The 19,670-nt window shown below is 43.1% G+C and overlaps 1 protein-coding gene across 7 annotated transcripts in view; it reads right to left on the bottom strand.

Annotated features, from left to right (window-relative positions):
• The window catches only part of LOC125461272 (receptor-type tyrosine-protein phosphatase T), a 1,279,761-nt gene that overhangs the window by 255,530 nt on the left and 1,004,561 nt on the right, over positions 1 to 19,670 (bottom strand). For 5 of the 7 annotated variants that reach the window (XM_048549829.2, XM_048549830.2, XM_048549831.2 and 2 more), the window contains 2 exons: positions 19,617 to 19,653; positions 18,746 to 18,793 (listed from right to left, as the gene is read on the bottom strand). In XM_048549829.2, coding sequence (XP_048405786.1) covers positions 18,746 to 18,793; positions 19,617 to 19,653 — 85 coding nt within the window. The remainder of the gene's footprint in view (positions 1 to 18,745; positions 18,794 to 19,616; positions 19,654 to 19,670) is intronic. The other 2 variants (XM_048549833.2, XM_048549834.2) reach the window with 1 other exon arrangement.

The following is a 19,670-nucleotide window of genomic DNA, read 5'->3' as shown; positions in this document are numbered from 1 at the left end:
AGTATACAAGCTGGGCATGAACAGAGTTCTGCTAGTGGAAGTAGGCAGTACTGGTAATGACAGTAAGAGCAAAATACTGCAGGTGCTGGAGATCTGAAATAAAAACAGGAAATGTTGGAGAAATAGAAGAAAGTAATACCAGACTCAAAACATTGCACTATTTCTGTCTTCACAGATCCTTCCAGACAGCTGAGTTTCTCCAACACTATCTGTTTTATTACAGGTGATAAAGAAGCTAGGCGTAGATTGTGCTTTTTTGAAAGAGGGCCATCAGTTGCAATGATTGAATGAGAATTCATAATCATCTTCAAAGGGAACTGGATACAGCCTTATAATAGATGAGAAATGGCAAGGAAATGAGAATATAGACTTTCAGAGAGCCAGGTCTGCATAATAAACAGCAAACACCTCCTTCTGTGTTATAAAATTCCTTACAACTCATTTCTGTGGTGAGCTAAGCAGAAATTGAAAGGCGGAAATCTATGGAAAACAAAAAAAAAGCTAGAAATATTGAGTAGGTCAGACCATACCTGTGGAGAAAGGGTCAGGGCTAATATTTTAGATTAACTTTTCATCAGAGATTATGGCTTTAAAGCAATCAACAAAAGAACCAGAAGGAAAATTTTAATAAGAAGATAAGCAGAGTGTGATTGAAATCTGGAACGTATTAGCAAAAAGACTAGAAGTTTCAGATTTGCTTGGCATTTCAAAAGGTGATTGACGTATTTGAAGAAGAGTAATTTACAGATTTAGTTGAAAGCTCTTTTGAAGAATTCATAGGAATCAGAAAATCCCTACAGAGTGGAAACAGGCCCTTTGGCCCAATGAGTCCCCACTGAACTTCAGGGCATCCCACCCAGACCTGTCCCCCTACACATCCCTGAACACCATGGGCAATTTAGCATGGCCAAACCACCTAACCCGCACGTCTTTAGACAATTGGAAGAAACCATAGGATCTGGAGGAAAGCCACACAGACACGAGGAGAACATGCAAACTCCACAAAGACAGTTGGCCGAGGCTGGAATTGAACCTAGGTTCCTGGCACTGTGAGGCAGCAGTGTTAACCAATGCGCCACCGTGCTGCCCAAGGCTATAGGTCATTTGCTTGAATGACAAGTCCGATGGCCCCAAAGATTCCTGGGGAGATTTCCCCTTGATTGATGTAGCCTTTTGTAAATTTGGTGTGTGCAGTCTGGAGAGGCATCAATAAACAAACAAAAGGATGAAAATTCTCACAGACAGCAGCCAGGATGCACATCCAGAGCAAGACATAGCCCAGGTGAGTATATAGTTTGGAGAATTTGGAGGAAGTGTAGGAATTTTGTGCAGAGGGTAAGAGTTGATTTTTGCTTACTTCCTTGGCTTATTGCTTTTAAGGTTTTTTTTTAAACAGGATAAATTGAAGCCCAGGATCAAGGGCCCAACACATACAGCATTATCACAGGTAAGTTCATTGGTTGGTAATGACTCCTACTTTGACTATTTACTATAGTTTACTTTCTGATTCAAAGCAAATAGAGGAAATATTTAAAGGTTACAAATTAAAAGACCAGTAGGTTTTTTTTATATAATGTGGAGGTACTGGTATTGGACTGAGTGGACAAATTCAAAGTCAAACAAAACCAGGTTATAGTCTAACAGGTTTATTTGAAATCACACACTTTGAATCTCTGTTCCTTTGTTAGTTGCAGCACCCCGAAAGCTTGTGGTTTCAAATAAATCTGTTGGATGATAACCTGGTGTCGTGTGACTTTGAATTTCTTCAATAGATCACATGAAGAACAAAGTCACTAAAATAGGCGTGCAATGTAATTGCATGATGTGGGAGCAGGTGGATCCCATTGTAGTTCATAGTGACCACATCTGTAGCAAGTGTTGCTACAGGTGTAGCATTGAGGAACTGTAGCTCAGAATTGATGAGCTGGAGTCTGAACTTCAAACACTATGACACATCAGGGCAGGGAACAGTTAGTTGAATGCTGTGTTTCAGGATACAGTCACACCCCTTAGATTATCTTGAGTTTGATTAGTGGTCAGGGGCAGAAGGGTGTGACTATCAGTGAGGCAGATAGAGGAATCCAAGAGATAGTGCTGAAGGAGTCTCTGCCCTTGAGTTTGACCAACAAGTTTGATCATTTTGCCCCTGTATGGATGAGAGAGGGAGCAATAGGGAGGATGAGCAAACTGACCATAGCACTATGGTACAGGGAGCCATTCAAGAAAGGGGAGAAAAGAGAAATGTAGTTGTAATTTGGGGTGGTATACTCAGGAGAATAGACATTGTCCTTTGAGGCCAGGATTGAGAAGCCTGGAGGCTATCTTGCTTGCCTGATGCATGGTTCAGGATATCTCATCTGGGTTGCAGAGGAGCTTGGAGTAGGAGAGGAAAGATCCAGTTGTCGTGGTCCACTCAGGTACCAACAATTCTGGTAAAAGAGGAAACGGGTTCTGCTGTAGGAATATAAGCAGCAAGGGACTAAATTAAAAATCAGAACCAAAAAGGTAATAATCTGCGGACTACTAGCTGAGCCATGATCAAATTGGTACAGTGTCAACAAGATTAAAGAAGCAAAGGCTTGGCTCAAAGATTGGTGTGGGGGAAACGGGTTTGCATTGATTTGACATTGGCATTAGTCCTGGAGAAGAAGGAGCTGTTCTGATAGGATAGGTGTCACCTGAACCATGCTGAGATAAGAGTCCTGGCAAATCACATAGCTAGAGCTGTGGGTAGGGCTTTAAACTAAATAGTTGAGGGCTTCAGTTGCATGGAAAGCTATGCAAAAAGTTAAAGGTGAAGAGGACTCAGTTCAGGTCAATAAAGTCTCCAGAACAAGTAATAGGACAGAAGAAGATGGAAAGGTTCACGAATATAACTTTAGGGAAAGCAGTATAGGTGATAACTGTGAGAAGGGAGTCAGTCAAGAACTCAGCAGGACTGAGTGTTTGTACTGAAATACATGCAATATACTAAACAAGGTAAACGAGTCGACAGCACAGATTGAAATTTTATGATGTGTGGGTATCACGGAGACGTCTCTGCAAGGGGATCAGGGCTGGGAACTAAATACTCAAGGAAATGACAATTGAAAGGATAGGCATTTGAGGAGAGGAGGCAGGGTTGCCTTGCTTGTGAGAAATGAAATGAAATCAATAGCAAGAAGTAATATAGAATCATTGAGTCCGAGGGCATAGAATCTGTGTGGGTAAAGTTGAGAAACTACAAAGTTTAAAAGTCGCTAATGGGTGTTGTTAGGTCTCCTGGCAGTAGTCAGGATGTGGGAAAGAAAATAAATCAGGAGATAAAAAGACATGTAAGATAGGCACTCACAATAATAATGGAGAAATTCAAAATGCAGGTGGACAGGAAAATCAGGTAGGTAATGGATCTTAAGAAAAGGCATTTGTGCAACGCCTACTACATGGTTCTTTGGAGAAACTCATGTTCCCCACTCAGGAACAGGCAAGTCTGGATTTGGAGATGTGTAAGAGGCTGAATAATGAGCTTAAGATGAAGGAACACTAAGGGAGCAGTGACCATAATATGATAGAATTCGCCCTGCAGTTTGAGAGGGAGAAGCTTGAATCGGACATAATGGTACAATAATTGAGTAAAAGTAACCACAAAGACATGAAGGAGAACCTGGCCAGAGTTGATTGGAAGGGGAGCCTAGCAGGGAAGATGGTGGAACAGCAATGGCAGGAGTTTCTGGAATTCCTTCCTTAATTGCATTGTGAGTGTGCCAGCACCACATGGACTTCAGTAGTTCAAGCAAGCACCGCATCTGCAAATATTCACTTCCTCAACCAATGATGATCAGTATCAGCAATGTTATTGTCTACAAAATGAACTGCAGAAATTCATGAAGGCTTCTTGGACAGTGCATTACAAAACCATGACCGTTACACTCCAGAAGGACAAGGATGGCACATATATGGTAACACTATCACTTGCAGGTTTCTTTCAAAAACCCCTCACCATCCTGGCTGGGAAATTTATTACTTTTTCTTCAGTGTCTCTGGATCAATTTCCTGGAACTCTGTGCTTAATGGCATTGTGAGTGTGCCAACATCAAATGGGCTGCAGTAATTCAAGAAGGCTTTACAATCTGTGGCATTGACTTAGATTTGGGCATTAAGTGCAGTGTATCCACATTTTCTGATAGTACAGTTGGGTGGCCAAAGTAAACTGAAGAAGCTACAAAGAGGCTGCATAGGAATATAGACAGGTTGAGTGACAGACCAAGAATGTGGCAGATGGAATACAACATTGGAGAACATGAAGTCACTTAATTTTGGAAGGAAGAATTTTAAAAAAAGTACTCTTTTAAATAGTCAAGGACTGGGAAATGTTGGCATTGAAGAGATTTGGGCACCCATGAATCACTGAAAGCTAACATGCATGCAGTAGCATAAGGCAAATAGTAGATTGGAAAAAACACAGAAATTGCTGGAGAAACTCAGCAGGTCTGACAGCATCTGCAGGAAGCAAACAGAAGTAATGTTTCGAGTCTGGTGATATGCACCTGGAGAAGCAAAGATTGATTATAGATAGTCAGCATGGTTTTGTGTGAGGAAAAGCCTGTGTCACAAACCTGAGTGAGTTTTTAAATGAAATAACCAAAAGTGGTAGACATTGTCTACCTGGACTTTAGTAAAGCCTTTGACAAGGTTCTGCATGGTAGACAAATTAGTAAAGTTCGATCACATGGGCTTCAGGGTGCACTTGCCATTGGGTACAAAATTGACTTTATGGTAAGAGACAGAGGATGGTAGTGGTGGGTTGTTTCTTGGACTGGAGGCCTGTGACCAGCAGTATCTCTCAGGGATCAGTACAGGGTCCACTTTTGATTGTTATTTATATAAATGATATGGATGACAATATGGGAGGCATGGCCAGTAAGTTCACAGACAACACCAAATCGGTGGTGTAGTGGGCAGTAAAGAAGTTTGTCAGAGATTACAAGGAGATCTTGATCAATTGAGTGAGTAGCAGATGCAGTTTGAGTTGGGTAAATGTGAGGTGTTGCATTTTGGTAATACAAAATTATACCATTAATAGTAGGTAGCGTTGTAGAACAGAGAAACCTAGGGTTCATGTACATAATTCTTTGAAGTTTGTATCACAGGTAGGTAGGGTGGTAAACAAGGCATTTAACACACTTGCCTTCATTGCTAAACCTTTGAGTATCGGAGTTGTAATGTCATGTTGAGGTTGCCTAGGACATTGGTAAGGCCTCTTCTGGGGTACTGTGTACAGCTCTGGTCGCCTGTTATAGGGAGAATTTTATTAAACTGGAGAGGGTTCAGAAAGGGTTTACCAGGACGTTGCCAGGAATGGAGGGTTTGAGATATAAAAATAGAATGGAAAAGCTGAGACCTTTTTCACTGGAGTGTAGGAGGTTGAAGGGTGACCTAATTAGAGGTTTATAAAATTAAGAGGGGCATAGATAAGATGAAGAGCAAAGATATTTTCCATAGGGTGTGTAAGTTCAAAACTAGGCGGCAAATTTTAAATTGAGAAGAGAAAAAATTAAAAAGGACATGAGGGGCAAGATTTTTACACAGTGGTTTGTATGTGGAATGAGCTACCAGAGAAAATGGTGGATGCAGATACAGTTACAATATTTAAAAGACATTTAGATCAGTTCATGAATAGGAACGGTTTGGAGGGATATGGGCCAAGTGCTGGAATGTGAGACTCATTCAGTTTGGGTACATGGTCGGTGTGGACTGTTTGGACCAAAGGATCTGTTTCCATACTGTATGACTCTATGGCACTATGACTCTTCATCAGAAAATAGTCATTAGCCTTTGTTTCAAAGTAATTGGAGTGTAACTGAAAATAGATTTGACTACAATTACGTAGTTTTTTGGTGAAAACCATACCTGGAATCTACTCTTGGTGCCCTTAACAAGGATGAACAGACTTACTTTAAAGGAAATGCAATAAATGTCCATGAGACTGATTTCTGGGCTGAGGGAATATCCAATCAGGAGACACAAACCCGTCAAGCCAAAAACTTTCTGCTAATCACATATATAAGTAATGTGGTTTATGAGTGTCAATGCTGGTCTGATACTACGTATGTAGGCCTATCCTTTCATGCTTTTATATCCCTCTGGTTGCTTGCAGTGAGCAGGGTGCTGACGGGACCCAACCAGCATTCACTTGCAAAATCCACAACACAGTGTGTAACATTAGATTTCATCCTGTAATTGGGCAATATTTGTGAAATAATTACAATTATGCTGACAACCAAATTAAGGTACGATGCACTTACATGTATTGGAGGTTACAGACATTAGTACCGAGGATCCTGTTCTTTGCAGACAGGAATAACACATACACATTGAGCCTGTTTCAATGTACCAAAACAGATGACAGCCATTCTCCGGTTTAAATCGCAGGGTAATGTGTTTACCAATCAGAGTGAATGTAACTCATTAAAATCTAAGCTGCTTGGCAATTAACAGCCAGTCATTCATGACTGGTGCATTCTGTATGACAAGGCCTCTATCAATCAGAGCCCATTTGCCAACCAGTCAGCACACTCCTCTGATATGACATAAATGTTCTTTCCTTTTACGTGGGTATTTTGTGTGAATTGTGTACAAGATGAAAAACTTTGACAAAATGGGTCTTTCTCAACAATGCTCAAAAATTTAGAAGAATGAGAGGTGATCTCATTGAAACATTACAACCAGGCAGCAGAGCAGTGGCTCAGTGGTCAGCACTGCTGCTTCACAGCTTCAGGGGACCTGGGTTTGATTCCAATCTCCGGTGACAGTCTGTGTGGAGTTTACACAGTGCCCTTGTGTCTGTGTGAATTTCCTCCAGGTGCTATGGTTTATCCCCACAGTCCAAAGATGTGCAGGTTTGGTCAATTGGCCACGGTCAATTGCACATAGTGATCAGGGATGTGCAGGTTGGGTGGATTAGCCATGGGAAATGCAGGGTTATAGGATAAAGAGTAGGGGTGTGGATCTGGGTGGGTTGTTCTTCAAATGGCCGACCCCAACACTGCAGAGATTCTACGATTCTTAAAGAGCTCGAGAGGGTGAATGTTATGAGAATATTTCCAACTGGTTAGGAGTCTTAGAACTAGTGTTACAGTAACAGGCTGTTTAGAGCTATGCTAAGGAGAAATTCCTTCATTCGACAGGCTGTGGATCTTTGGACTTTCTTATGCCAGAGAGTTATGGTACTCAGTTATGAAGTGTATTCAAATTTTGGTACTAAGGGAATTAAAGACTATGGGCATAGTTTGGGAGAGGAGAGTTGAAATAGAAGAGTAACTCTGATTTTTTGAACAACATCATGAGTTTGAAAGGGCAAATGGTATGTACGTCTATTCTAATTCCTTATGTTTTTATGATGCAGTATGGGAGAGTTATTGAGCACGGCAATTTCTTAGAACTGGTAGATCAGGTTTACCTTAAACATATCAGTAACACTGATAAGATTCCTGCTGCACCATAGTTTCACTTGCAGATTTGTTTTCCTTCTTTTGATTTTGCTACTCACAGTCTTTTCAACTTCTGACATTATATTGATTATTCAAATAATGAGATAATTTTGAGTTTTCACACAATCATGAAAATATAAACAGAAAAGAGAATTAATAGTTATGCACATTGTAAATTGAAATACCTATTCAATTAAATCCAAAATATTTTAAGTGTTATATTGACATCATTCTTGTAGAGTATCAGTTTTACAGTTTCCTGAATACCTTACCACCGAAGTGTTGCATTGTAATCCATGTGGAATTGATTTAAATAATAAAGGATGCTATTTGTGCTGTTTTAAAAATCTGATGCTTGAAAATGTCATGACATTTGAAATCATTGGTAAGTCTTGGGATCATGCTACAAAATGCTATAAGCATGGATATGATAATATAATCTTAGAAAATGTGATGATGATATGATCAATTACATTAAATTGAACATGGAAACAGCCAAGTATTACCATCTTTCCAATTCTAATAATAAATGTATTCTGAAATGCTTTATTACAGCTGCAACACATGAAAACTTTTTAAAAAATTCATCTATTGCTAAGCAAGAGGCTTGGTGACTGACATATAGTCACACTTTTGACATTTACTGCAAGTAATACCACAAAATATCTGAAAGCATTTTCATTATGCTTACCCTTCTTTTAGCTCCCACTGATAAGGATTCAGGCATATTCAAGTTGAAATGCAAATCCATTTAAGGGGACTGGGAGCATTACTTAATGTAGTCAGTTCTGCAGTGGCAGTCCCTTTGTAATGTTCCTTATGTGCGGCAAGTAGAAGAGAACTGTTTCTAATGAAAAGCTTTTCAATGTTTCTTCCCAAAGGAAGAACATATTGATTACGGATCATTCATGTTCTGAATTTGCTATTGCAAAAGCTAACTCAATTGCATGGCATCTGTCTGTCATGATTCTGTGCAATAAACTGTGGAGGTCGGCCATCAATGCTCAGAATAATCCAAAAGACACAAGCTTACTCATGGACTACCTTATTATGGCTTTGATAAATGAGTTTTATAGATGAAATTGTAAGTGTAAGTTTGAGGAATGGATTTCGTTTGTGGGAATCTTTCACAGGAACACATTGTGTATCAGTATGGATTACTGATATTTTTTTTTAATTACAAAGTGCAACAGCAATCAATCATGGAGTCTGAAGCTTCACGACTGACTTGTGCTGTCTTATCTACCTTGTTCTTCACTGTTATTTCTGCACATACTCCCTCCACCACCCCAGGATTGAAAGTGAATGAGAGATTTTCCAAAATAACTAAGTACGCTTTTACAATAAATAAATTTATTTTCTTTGGCCAAAAGGCATAAAACACTTCATTTCTTAATTGAATTTGCTTTGTTTTGCTTTTCAATAGCACCACAGTGTACAGTTAACAGCACAACACTGCATGAATATTACATTCTAATTTTGGCTGGATCGAGACCATTATTGTGATAAACTAAAAGGTCACACACTATCATTCCCATTTATTGTTTTGTACAGTTGGTAGTACTGGAGGTGATGGAACTGCAAGGAACCCAAATAGATTAGATTTAACTGGGGCGTCATCCATTTGTTCTTATTCAAGGGGAAGCATATAACTGACAATAGGCAGCTCAGAATGCTATTGTAATAGTTCTAACCACTGCTCTATGGCTGACGAGAAGAGAAGAGAATTGAGGAATAAAGTATTTTAAATTCCAGAACATTTCAGCCTCTTCTGCATTTTCTATGTAATTTCTTACAAAAATCCTTTTCAGTAAAAATGCAGAATTATACCATATACTGGTATTGCTGGAGAAATTTAACATTTCAGCTCAGACAGCAGACCTGATTCTTATGCTGCTGACAGTAGTCACATGAGTCAGTGTGTGCCAGCAATTAAACAACAGGGACCGGTATCTTTTTCATTTCTCACCATGGCTTAAGAGAGGACATTCATTCTTCAAGCTAATACATAACATGTGCTACTTTGTATTCAGCCAAAACAGGAGGTTGAGAATTGAAGTCAGCTTCCAATCTAGATTTCACGTCAAGAAACGAGCAGGATGCAAATGCCTATTTGAGGGCAGACACTTGTTGACAAAACCTCCTTCAAGGTTGACGCCAGAAAAGCAAGAACAAGGCTTTTGGTTGAAACTGAAATAAAATTTCTCCTTAAAATTTGGCATGAAGGTGTTTGTTTTTGCTTTCTCCTTAGAGCAATTAAAAAATAAGCAACGAAAAATATGAATGATAGCAGCACTCCCCAATCAAAGCACATAACGCTGTGGAATAGTACAATATTCTTATGATACAGATGGAGGTTTTCTCAGCTCTATGGTAATTAAATATTTTTTAATGATGAGAGTGAAAGATTGAATCTCCCTATCGATATTCTTAACTGCTCATTGCCAGGCCAGTATTTGGCAGGTTCATTAAGTAGCCTTAGAGAAATGAAATGAAAATGATCAGAACAAGTGTCTTTCCATTGGCTACAACTGGGAAGGGCAGATATATGAAAATAAGTTTGGATGTTATGTTCACACTTTAAGTGGGGGGGTTTGTTGAATATTTACAGCCCATTTCTGCTTACTCTTCCAAACTAATGCTTCTGGAGTTCAAAGGAACCTTCTGCAAGAATTAAAGATAATAAAGTGTGAAGCTGGATGAACACAGCAGGCCAAGCAGCATCTCAGGAGCACAAAAGCTGATGTTTCGGGCCTAGACCCTTCATCAGAGAGAGGAATGGGGTGAGGGTTCTAGAATAAATAGGGAGAGAGGGGGAGGCGGACCGAAGATGGAGAGAAAAGAAGATAGGTGGAGAGGAGAGTATAGGTGGGGAGGTGGGAAGGGGATAGGTCAGTCCAGGGAAGACGGACAGGTCAAGGAGGTGGGATGAGGTTAGTAGGTAGGAAATGGAGGTGCGGCTAGGGGTGGGAGGAAGGGATGGGTGAGAGGAAGAACAGGTTAGGGAGGCAGAGGCAGGCTGGGCTGGTTTTGGGATGCAGTGGGTGGAGGGAAAGAGCTGGGCTGGTTGTGTGGTGCAGTGGGGGGAGGGACAAACTGGGCTGGTTTTGGGATGCGGTGGGAGAAGGGGAGATTTTAAAGCTGGTGAAGTCCACATTGATACCATTGGGCTGCAGGGTTCCCAAGCGGAATATGAGTTGCTGTTCCTGCAACCTTCGGGTGGCATCCTTGTGGCACTGCACGAGGCCCATGATGGACATGCCATCTAAAGAATGGGAGGGGGAGTTGAAATGGTTTGCGGCTGGGAGGTGCAGTTGTATATTGCGAACTGAGCGGAGGTGTTCTGCAAAGCGGTCCCCAAGCCTCCTCTCGGTTTCCCCACTGTAGAGGAAGCCACACCGGGTACAATGGATACAGTATACCACATTGGCAGATGTGCAGGTGAACCTCTGCTTAATACGGAAAATCATCTTGGGGCCTGGGATGGGGGTGAGGGAGGAGGTGTGGGGGCAAGTGTAGCACTTCCTGTGGTTGCAAGGGAAGGTGCCGGGTTGGTGGGGTTGGAGGGCAGTGTGGAGCGAACAAGGGAGTCACGGAGAGAGTGGTCTCTCCGGAAAGCAGACAAGGGTGGGGATGGAAAAATGTCTTGGGTGGTGGGGTCGGATTGTAGATGGCGGAAGTGTCAGAGGATGGTGCGTTGTATCCGGAGGTTGGTGGGGTGGTGTGTGAGAACGAGGGGGTTCCTCTTTGGGCGGTTGTGGCGGGGGCGGGGTGTGAGGGATGTGTTGCGGGAGACGCGGTCAAGGGCGTTCTCGATCACTGTGGGGGGAAAGTTGCGGTCCTTGAAGAACTTGGACATCTGGGATGTACGGAAATGGAATGCCTCATCCTGGGAGCAGATGCGGCGGAGGCGGAGGAATTGGAAATAGGGGATGGGATTTTTGCAGGAGGATGGGTGGGAGGAGGTGTATTCTAGGTAGCTGTGGGAGTCGGTGCGCTTGAATTGGACATCAGTTACAAGCTGGTTGCCTGAGATGGAAACTGAGAGGTCCAGGAAGGTGAGGGATGTGTTGTTGATGGCCCAGGTGAACGTGAGGTTGGGGTGGAAGGTGTTGGTGAAGTGGATGAACTGTTTGAGGTCCTCTGGGGAGCAAGTGGCGGCGCCGATACAGTCATCAATGTAATGGAGGAAGAGGTGGGGTTTGCGGCCTGTGTAGGTGCAGAAGAGGGACTGTTCCACGAAACCTACAAAGAGGGAGGCATAGCTGGGGCCCATGCAGGTGCCCATGCAGGTGCCCATGGCCACCCCCTTTGTCTGTAGTAAGTGGGTACAGCTTGATATATATACACATTGGGTAGAATCCTATGGAGGTCTTAGCAAAGTGGGCTACGGCAGGATTTGTGACAAATTCAGACGAGAAGTTTGAGAGGCCTATCTTGACATTGTGAGCATTTCACTGCTGTTTTATACCTTTGAACGTTGGTGAGGTGAGCTTCTCCTGGGCAGCAGCAAGTTATTGATTAAGGGAGATTAGAGTTTGATAAACAACTTATTAATGCTGTTAGTAGCCTCGTAACCACTTGGTTTCTGATCTTAACAAAGGCACTGAACAAGCTAGATGTTGGGAATTCTCAACACGAATGTTAAAGTGGGTACTTAGTGACTTCAGCTCATTACCAACTGCAAACAGCCTCCATTTGCTCAGTACCTCAGAGCCTGATCCACACACATGCTGCTCTTGGTGTCTAACATTTGCTAAAACTCACAAACATCATGGCACCACGCTGATCCACTCATAGGCTACTTAGGAAGGAACAGATTTCCAGGACGCATCAGTACCTCTGCACAAAAAGGCTACTGCAAGGCCACTCCTTTGTGCACAATGGTAGGCACATGTTCACCGCTGTGTGTGTCCTCATTGAGGGAATGGCTGGAAGCGGACTTATAGGGTAGTGCAAAGTATAAGTGGACATGGAAATTCTGGTGAGGTGTACATGGTAGCTTGGAAGGGGCTAGTGCTCATGGTGTTCACTTGTCATCCTCTCAAAGTGAAGTGCAACAGGAAAATAGCTGGGTCAACACCCAGGGTGAGCAGAGTCATTGTCTTTTTGATCGTCAGAAGTGTGGGATCCACCTTCACGGCATGTTCGGGCACTGAGGTGAGAAATGCAAGAGGCAAGCAACTGCTACATCTAATTTGCAGTCTTTTCATTGTTTACTTGCTATTCAGGCAGAGTGAACATGTTTAGAATTTGAATGCTGGTCAAAGGCAATTTGTATCATGCCACTGGAGCTTGCTTATTGAACATTGCTGCTACCTTCAGCATCATTAAGATGCCAATCTTAGGGGGAAAAAAAGTGAATGCTGGACAGATGCAAACAATTAATCATGCAACTTTCAAGAGTGTTGTGGGAGTGTTGTGCATTCAGTACAGACCATCACTTCTTCATCTGTCAGCAAGTTTAGTGATGGTCTATACTGAATGCAGTGAAAAGTGAAAGCCAGTGCAGTCCCTTCACCAAGTTGGTGAACATGCTGAGGCTGGAGATGAATGAACGATGGAGACATGGTGCTCATGGTCAGTTTGCAACATGCCTCACTGTGTGGAAGAGTGTGTGCAGTCTTATCCACAGACTATGCCACCAATAACTCTTTGGAGACTTGTCTTTTTCCACACTTGATGTAGGTCATTTCCACCAAGAGTCTGATGTCCAGTTGCTGGTGGAATGCTCGTTGCTGCGGTTTCCTTGCTAAGGAAGCAAAGGCAGATTCAGAAGGATCAGGGCTGATGCAAGCCAAGGAGTTAGCAGCAGGTCACTGCAGAGAATGAGGAGCAGCCAGCTCAAGGAGAAGTTGCAGCCTGCAGGATGCATGGAATCCAGCGGAGACTCAGAGCTTTACAGCGCAGACATCATTTCTTGAGGATAAGTGAGGTGCTCTGTTGATTCAGCCTCACAGGGCACTGTCGGAAAAATGTTGTGCACACGCAAATCAATCAGAACAATGTCTGATGCAAGGTCACAAGTTCATTTTACTCTTCCAAGGCCAAGGTCATACTTTGGTTTAGGAGGGGTGGACGCTAGGAAGTTGTTTCTGTTAGGCGGGGAGACTAGGACCCGTGGACACCGCCTTAAAATTAGACGGGGTAAATTTAAAACTGAAATGAGACAACATTTCTTCAGCTAGAGAGTGGTGGGCTTGTGGAATTCATTGCCACGGAGTGCAGTGGAGGCCAGGACGTTGGATGCCTTCAAGGCAGAGGTCGATAAATTCTTGATCTCAGAAGGAATCAAGGGCTACGGGGAGAGTGCAGGGAAGTGGAGTTGAAATGCCCATCAGCCATGATTTAAATGACGGAGTGGACTTGATGGGCCGAATGGCCTTACTTCCACTCCTATGTCTTATGGTCTTATGGTCCCAACACTGAGGAATTGTCACTCGGAAGGGGCTCAAAGAATCCTTGAATCACAGAATTATTACAATGCAGAAGGCAACCATTCAGCCCATTATGTCTGCACTGGCTCTATTGCCAACCTCCTGCATATCCCCATATCCCTGCATACCATCTCTATTCAAATAATCATCAGATGTCCTCTGGAGTGTCTCAGTTCAATCTGTCTCCACTACATCTCCAGGCGGTATATTCCAAACTCTAACTAACCATTGTGAGAAAATTCTTCTCTCACATCATCCTTGCTTGACCTGCATATCACTTTAAAAATTCAATTAGATTAATATTCACATAATTTGTCGTCAGCATAATCACTTGCTGGAGGCAATTGCTGACTACCCTGGCAGTTGCACAACTCCTCCATTCTTGGACCCTCCCGCATAGTTGGTGTATTACAAAGCTGGTTATCAGGTGACTTGCTGCAATCATTGCTGATACTATTGCACAATGCCCTGACTGATATGTAACACCTCTGTTTCAACCAGAGCTATGGTGGAGCAAACAATAGGGCCACTGAAGTCACAATTCTGAAGAAGAGTAAGACTGAGCTTGAAAAGTTAACTCTGCTTCTGTCTCCACGTAGGCTGCCAGATCTGATTTTATCCAGCACTTTCTTTCCGATCCATACCCCCTTCCTGGTCACCCTTGCTATTAACCCCAGTTGGTTTTGCAACTCCCCAGGTCCCCACTGGACATGTCTAGTGAGCCTATACCTGCGCACATTTCCCCCTCAGCTGCATGCCACGTGTGGTCATACAGTGTGATCTTCTTAGAGCTAGAGTGCACCTGACTGTTGATGTTCCCACCCTCAACTCCTTTCCCACCCTTCCTTTATTGTATTCACCCCCTTGCAGATACTGTTGTCGCACCCTTTACAATTGTCATCCCCTTTGACCCTGCGCTCTCAGCCTTCAAACCTGAAGAACAGACTCCCCAGTTTCATTTCTGAAGCATGAGACTCCCTCATCCTCCCCCTTTCCCTTTAACTTCTATCATTGTACCCAATGGACTGACCATGGCCCACCCTTGAGCAACATCATCAGACTGCTCCAGATGAAGGGTGCGTACATTTGACTGATAGCTGTATATCTCCCCAGCCATGCTTGCCCTGCCCCCTGGACTGACCATAATGGAGCCACAGGATTCATGATGACCTTCTCCCTGGGCTGCAGAGACATGGACTCTCTGACTGAGAACACCCCAACTGGATGCCTGCCATGCCAATCCCTGGGCTAGTATGGGAGGCTGCTCTTAATTTACTGTGCTGGAACCCCCTGACTGGCAGCTGCCTCAATGGGCTTTAATGAGGACTACTCCCTTAAGACTTTGAGCCATGGGCGTTTGTTTGCTGCACGTGCAGTGTGTTTGCTGTATAAGCTGCTGGCACATGAAGTTGGGGTAAGATTGACATAGAACACTGCCTTACAGCAAGATGTATGCTCCCTTGACAGAAGTCTACTGTTAAGGCAAGTTACTTCACTCTGTGACTGCACTATGAAGGCACGGCAAGTAAGGGATGCTGCAAGCATCCAGGTAGATGCTAATATGAGGAAGTGAGCAATACTGAGATATCGAGATAACAAGGTATAGAGCTGGATGAACACAGCTGGCCAAGCAGCATCAGAGCAGCAGGAAAGCTGATGTTTCGGATCTAGGCCCTTCTTCAGAAATGGACTGAGATTATCATCTGGTCTAATCAGTGAGCAATGTCCTTATCCATGTGCATAACTTGTTCCTGTTGCAGCCTTTCCGTGGTGTTTGCCGGTTGGCTCTGCAATGCAAAGCTATCCTTCCAGAGTAGCCTTCCAGGGTGTATCAGAGGGGTGCACCATTGTTATGAGAGGTTGGCAAATGTCAGATGTCAAAGTCATTGGCTGATAGGTGCATGCAGCTGGTGCCCATCGATCATGCACTGAAACTCTGCTGTTCTTAAGCAGACAAACAGTGAGCATGGAACAACTAGCTATTGTTGTACAAACCTAACAGATTCACTAATATAATAAAATGTGAGGCTGGATGAACACAGCAGGCCAAGCAGCATCTCAGGAGCACAAAAGCTGACGTTTCGGGCCTAGACCCTTCATCAGAGAGGGGGATGGGGGGAGGGAACTGGAATAAATAGGGAGAGAGGGGGAGGCGGACCGAAGATGGAGAGTAAAGAAGATAGGTGGAGAGAGTGTAGGTGGGGAGGTAGGGAGGGGATAGGTCAGTCCAGGGAAGACGGACAGGTCAAGGAGGTGGGATGAGGTTAGTAGGTAGCGGGGGGTGCGGCTTGGGGTGGGAGGAAGGGATGGGTGAGAGGAAGAACCGGTTAGGGAGGCAGAGACAGGTTGGACTGGTTTTGGGATGCAGTGGGTGGGCGGGAAGAGCTGGGCTGGTTGTGTGGTGCAGTGGGGGGAGGGGACGAACTGGGCTGGTTGAGGGGAAGGGGAGATTTTGACAAGAGTAGGGGAAGGGGAGATTTTGACAAGAGAGTTGCAATGGGAGAGAGATTCCCTGAGGTTGGTCCGGAGGGAGGAGGGTAACTTCTTCAGGTTAGGCATCCCTGGAAGAGGCTTCGCAGTGAGGTTAAAATAGTATCAGAGATAATGGGAACTGCAGAACACCCATCCCCCTCTCTGATGAAGGGTCTAGGCTCGAAACGTCAGCTTTTGTGCTCCTGAGATGCTGCTTGGCCTGCTGTGTTCATCCAGCCTCACATTTTATTATCTTGGAATCTCCAGCATCTGCAGTTCCCATTATCTCTGATACTATTTTAACCTCACTGCGAAGCCTCTTCCAGGGATGCCTAACCTGAAGAAGTTACCCTCCTCCCTCCGGACCAACCTCAGGGAATCTCTCTCCCATTGCAACTCTCTTGTCAAAATCTCCCCTTCCCCTACTGCATCCCTCAACCAGCCCAGTTCGTCCCCTCCCCCCAATGCACCACACAACCAGCCCAGCTCTTCCCCCCCACCCACTGCATCCCAAAACCAGTCCAACCTGTCTCTGCCTCCCTAACCGGTTCTTCCTCTCACCCATCCCTTCCTCCCACCCCAAGCCGCACCCCCAGCTACCTACTAACCTCATCCCACCTCCTTGACCTGTCCGTCTTCCCTGGACTGACCTATCCCCTCCCTACCTCCCCACCTACACTCTCTCCACCTATCTTCTTTACTCTCCATCTTCGGTCCGCCTCCCCCTCTCTCCCTATTTATTTCAGTTCCCTCCCCCCATCCCCCTCTCTGATGAAGGGTCTAGGCCCGAAACGTCAGCTTTTGTGCTCCTGAGATGCTGCTTGGCCTGCTGTGTTCATCCAGCCTCACATTTTATTATCTTGGCATCTCCAGCATCTGCAGTTCCCATTATCTCAGATTCACTAATATCCTTTGTGAAGTGCCAGCCTACATGTGACTCCAGATCTACAGCGATGTAGTTAACTCTCAACTGCCCTCTGGGCAATTAGGGATAGGCCTAGCCAGCAACAATCACATCCAATAAACACATAAAACATGGAGGCACTCTGAAGCAAGCAGTGAGCCGAATTCACCAGGTACTCACTCAGAATTCCACATTAAAACTTCTTATGCTTGGTAAGAAAGGAAGTGGAATATTAATGAAGCAGACTGGGTTGTTAACAAGGCACTTAACAAGCAATAATCACTGTTAATTGGCAACTTGCTTTGCCTAGCAAGAAACTTGCCACACTGCTTGTGAAAAGCACGAATGATTATTGAGTCGCTCCTGTCTTTGATATAGGTTCTTTCAGATAAATCCTCTGATTATGCCATTAATCTCACCCCAGACCATGTTGCCAAGACCCCAGACTTAGTTGGCCCTAATATTAAATGTAAACAGGCATTCACATCACCCACATTTAAACAATATAATTAGCTGTTTTTCTAAAAACTATGCTCTTAATACATATATTTTATGATTTCTGACAGTTGTTTCAAAATTTTCTGAGTTAAATGTACAAGTCAAGAAAAACATTAACGTGAAGCATGCTGGAGAAGTCAATGTTCATACCTGAATTCCCAGAATTGAATGAAGCTCTGCCCCTTATCGTGAAAAGCCTATCTATCATTAAATGTCAGAATGCTGACATCATTTAATCAGCATATATTATAATCACACAATGTTGTCTCCTCATGTAGCTAGTGACTCCCAAGGGTATGGTTCCACATGTGTTGGCACAACACTGGTATCTCAGCCAAGCTGCCTTCATCCAGCTGGATGGTGAATATTGGTGTGATTGAACTTGTAGATGGTATAGTGAACTTCAATCCTGCCTGCAGATAATATTCACACACCTGTGTGAAGCTGGATGAACACAGCATGCCAAGCAGCATCTCAGGAGCACAAAAGCTGATGTTTTGGGCTTAGACCCCATCATCTGATGAAGGGTCTAGGCCCAAAGCATCTGCTTTTGTGCTCCTAAGATGCTGCTTGGCCTGCTGTGTTCATTCAGCTTCACACTTTGTTATCTTGGATTCTCCAGCATCTGCAGTTCCCATTGTCTCTGATCTCTCTCCATTCACACACCTGTACTTTCTAGCAAGGCCACCTTTCAGAAGAATTTAGGTCTGACTGTAAGGCTTTGACTCTTCAGTATTGAACCTGGCATCTTTTTGATCTCTATGAACAATAACTAAATCTTCCACTGCATTGATCGATTGCACTATCAGCAGACTCTTTATTTGTATGTCAAAATATTTCCTTCAACACAAAACATTCACTAAAGTTGTAAGAATATGAGATACTTTGCAGATAACATTTCAAGACAACAAGTTGCATAGGATTGGAGAAGAATTAACATTTTTGACTTCAGAGTAGATAATCACCTGCACTTGGGATGATAAGTATGTATGGTGTAGTTATCTGTATCCTACCTATTACCGTTAAGACAAAGGGAAAGTTCCAGGTCAGCATGCATAAGAAGAAAAAGAAAGAAGCGAGTCTACCAAGCAAAAATATCCTTTTATGATATCTTACAATCCCCGGCTACAAAATAAAACTGGAAACCCCATGAGAAATGAATAATTACTTAAGATTAAAGTTTTAATGATACCTCAGTCTCCAATTTTAATTCTAAAAGAATAAATTACATTGTTGGTTTTAATACAAATAGACTTCTGTTATTGAGCCTTATTGTGCTTAATAAAGTGTCAATACTGTGTCCCACATCTAAAGAGAGATAAGTGACATTCATAAGCAGGCAACGTTTAAATAATCTATGCAATGAAAAAAGACAGCACATAATATAGTCTAAGCCAAAAGAAATAACTGAAAATGATTGAATAGGTTTCGATTTGCATTTCACTTCATTAAATGCAACTAGTATGATAATGAAACCTACAAATTAAATAGGGCTAAATGTTCAGAAATTAATATTTGACATCTGGATGCAGACTTCTACATTTCTAGACAATTAATGTTGTTAAATCATGCACAAAAATGACAATACAATGAGAGCAGCAACTCAATGTAAGACTGCATGATCCATAAATGCTGAAGATGGCAGGCAATGTAATCACAAAATAAATTCATGCAGGATACTAACATGCATTTAAACAACCAATTTAGTCAAGCACTGATTGAGAATTTCTCTCTCCACATGTCTTTCAAGCATGGTAGAAAGATGTTTTCTTGTTATATATGATGCTAATTATTGGTTTTGAACAATGGAAACAAAAGAGAATGATATTCTCTTACCTTTAGTTGCCAGTTGTAAACAGCTGATTTTGGTTTCCTGCAAGGAATAGGAAC

Source organism: Stegostoma tigrinum, chromosome 19 (assembly GCF_030684315.1).
Source record: "Stegostoma tigrinum isolate sSteTig4 chromosome 19, sSteTig4.hap1, whole genome shotgun sequence".
NCBI lineage: Eukaryota > Metazoa > Chordata > Chondrichthyes > Orectolobiformes > Stegostomatidae > Stegostoma > Stegostoma tigrinum.
The sequence above is the reverse complement of the archived record's forward strand: the minus strand, read 5'-3'. Positions and strand labels throughout refer to the sequence as shown.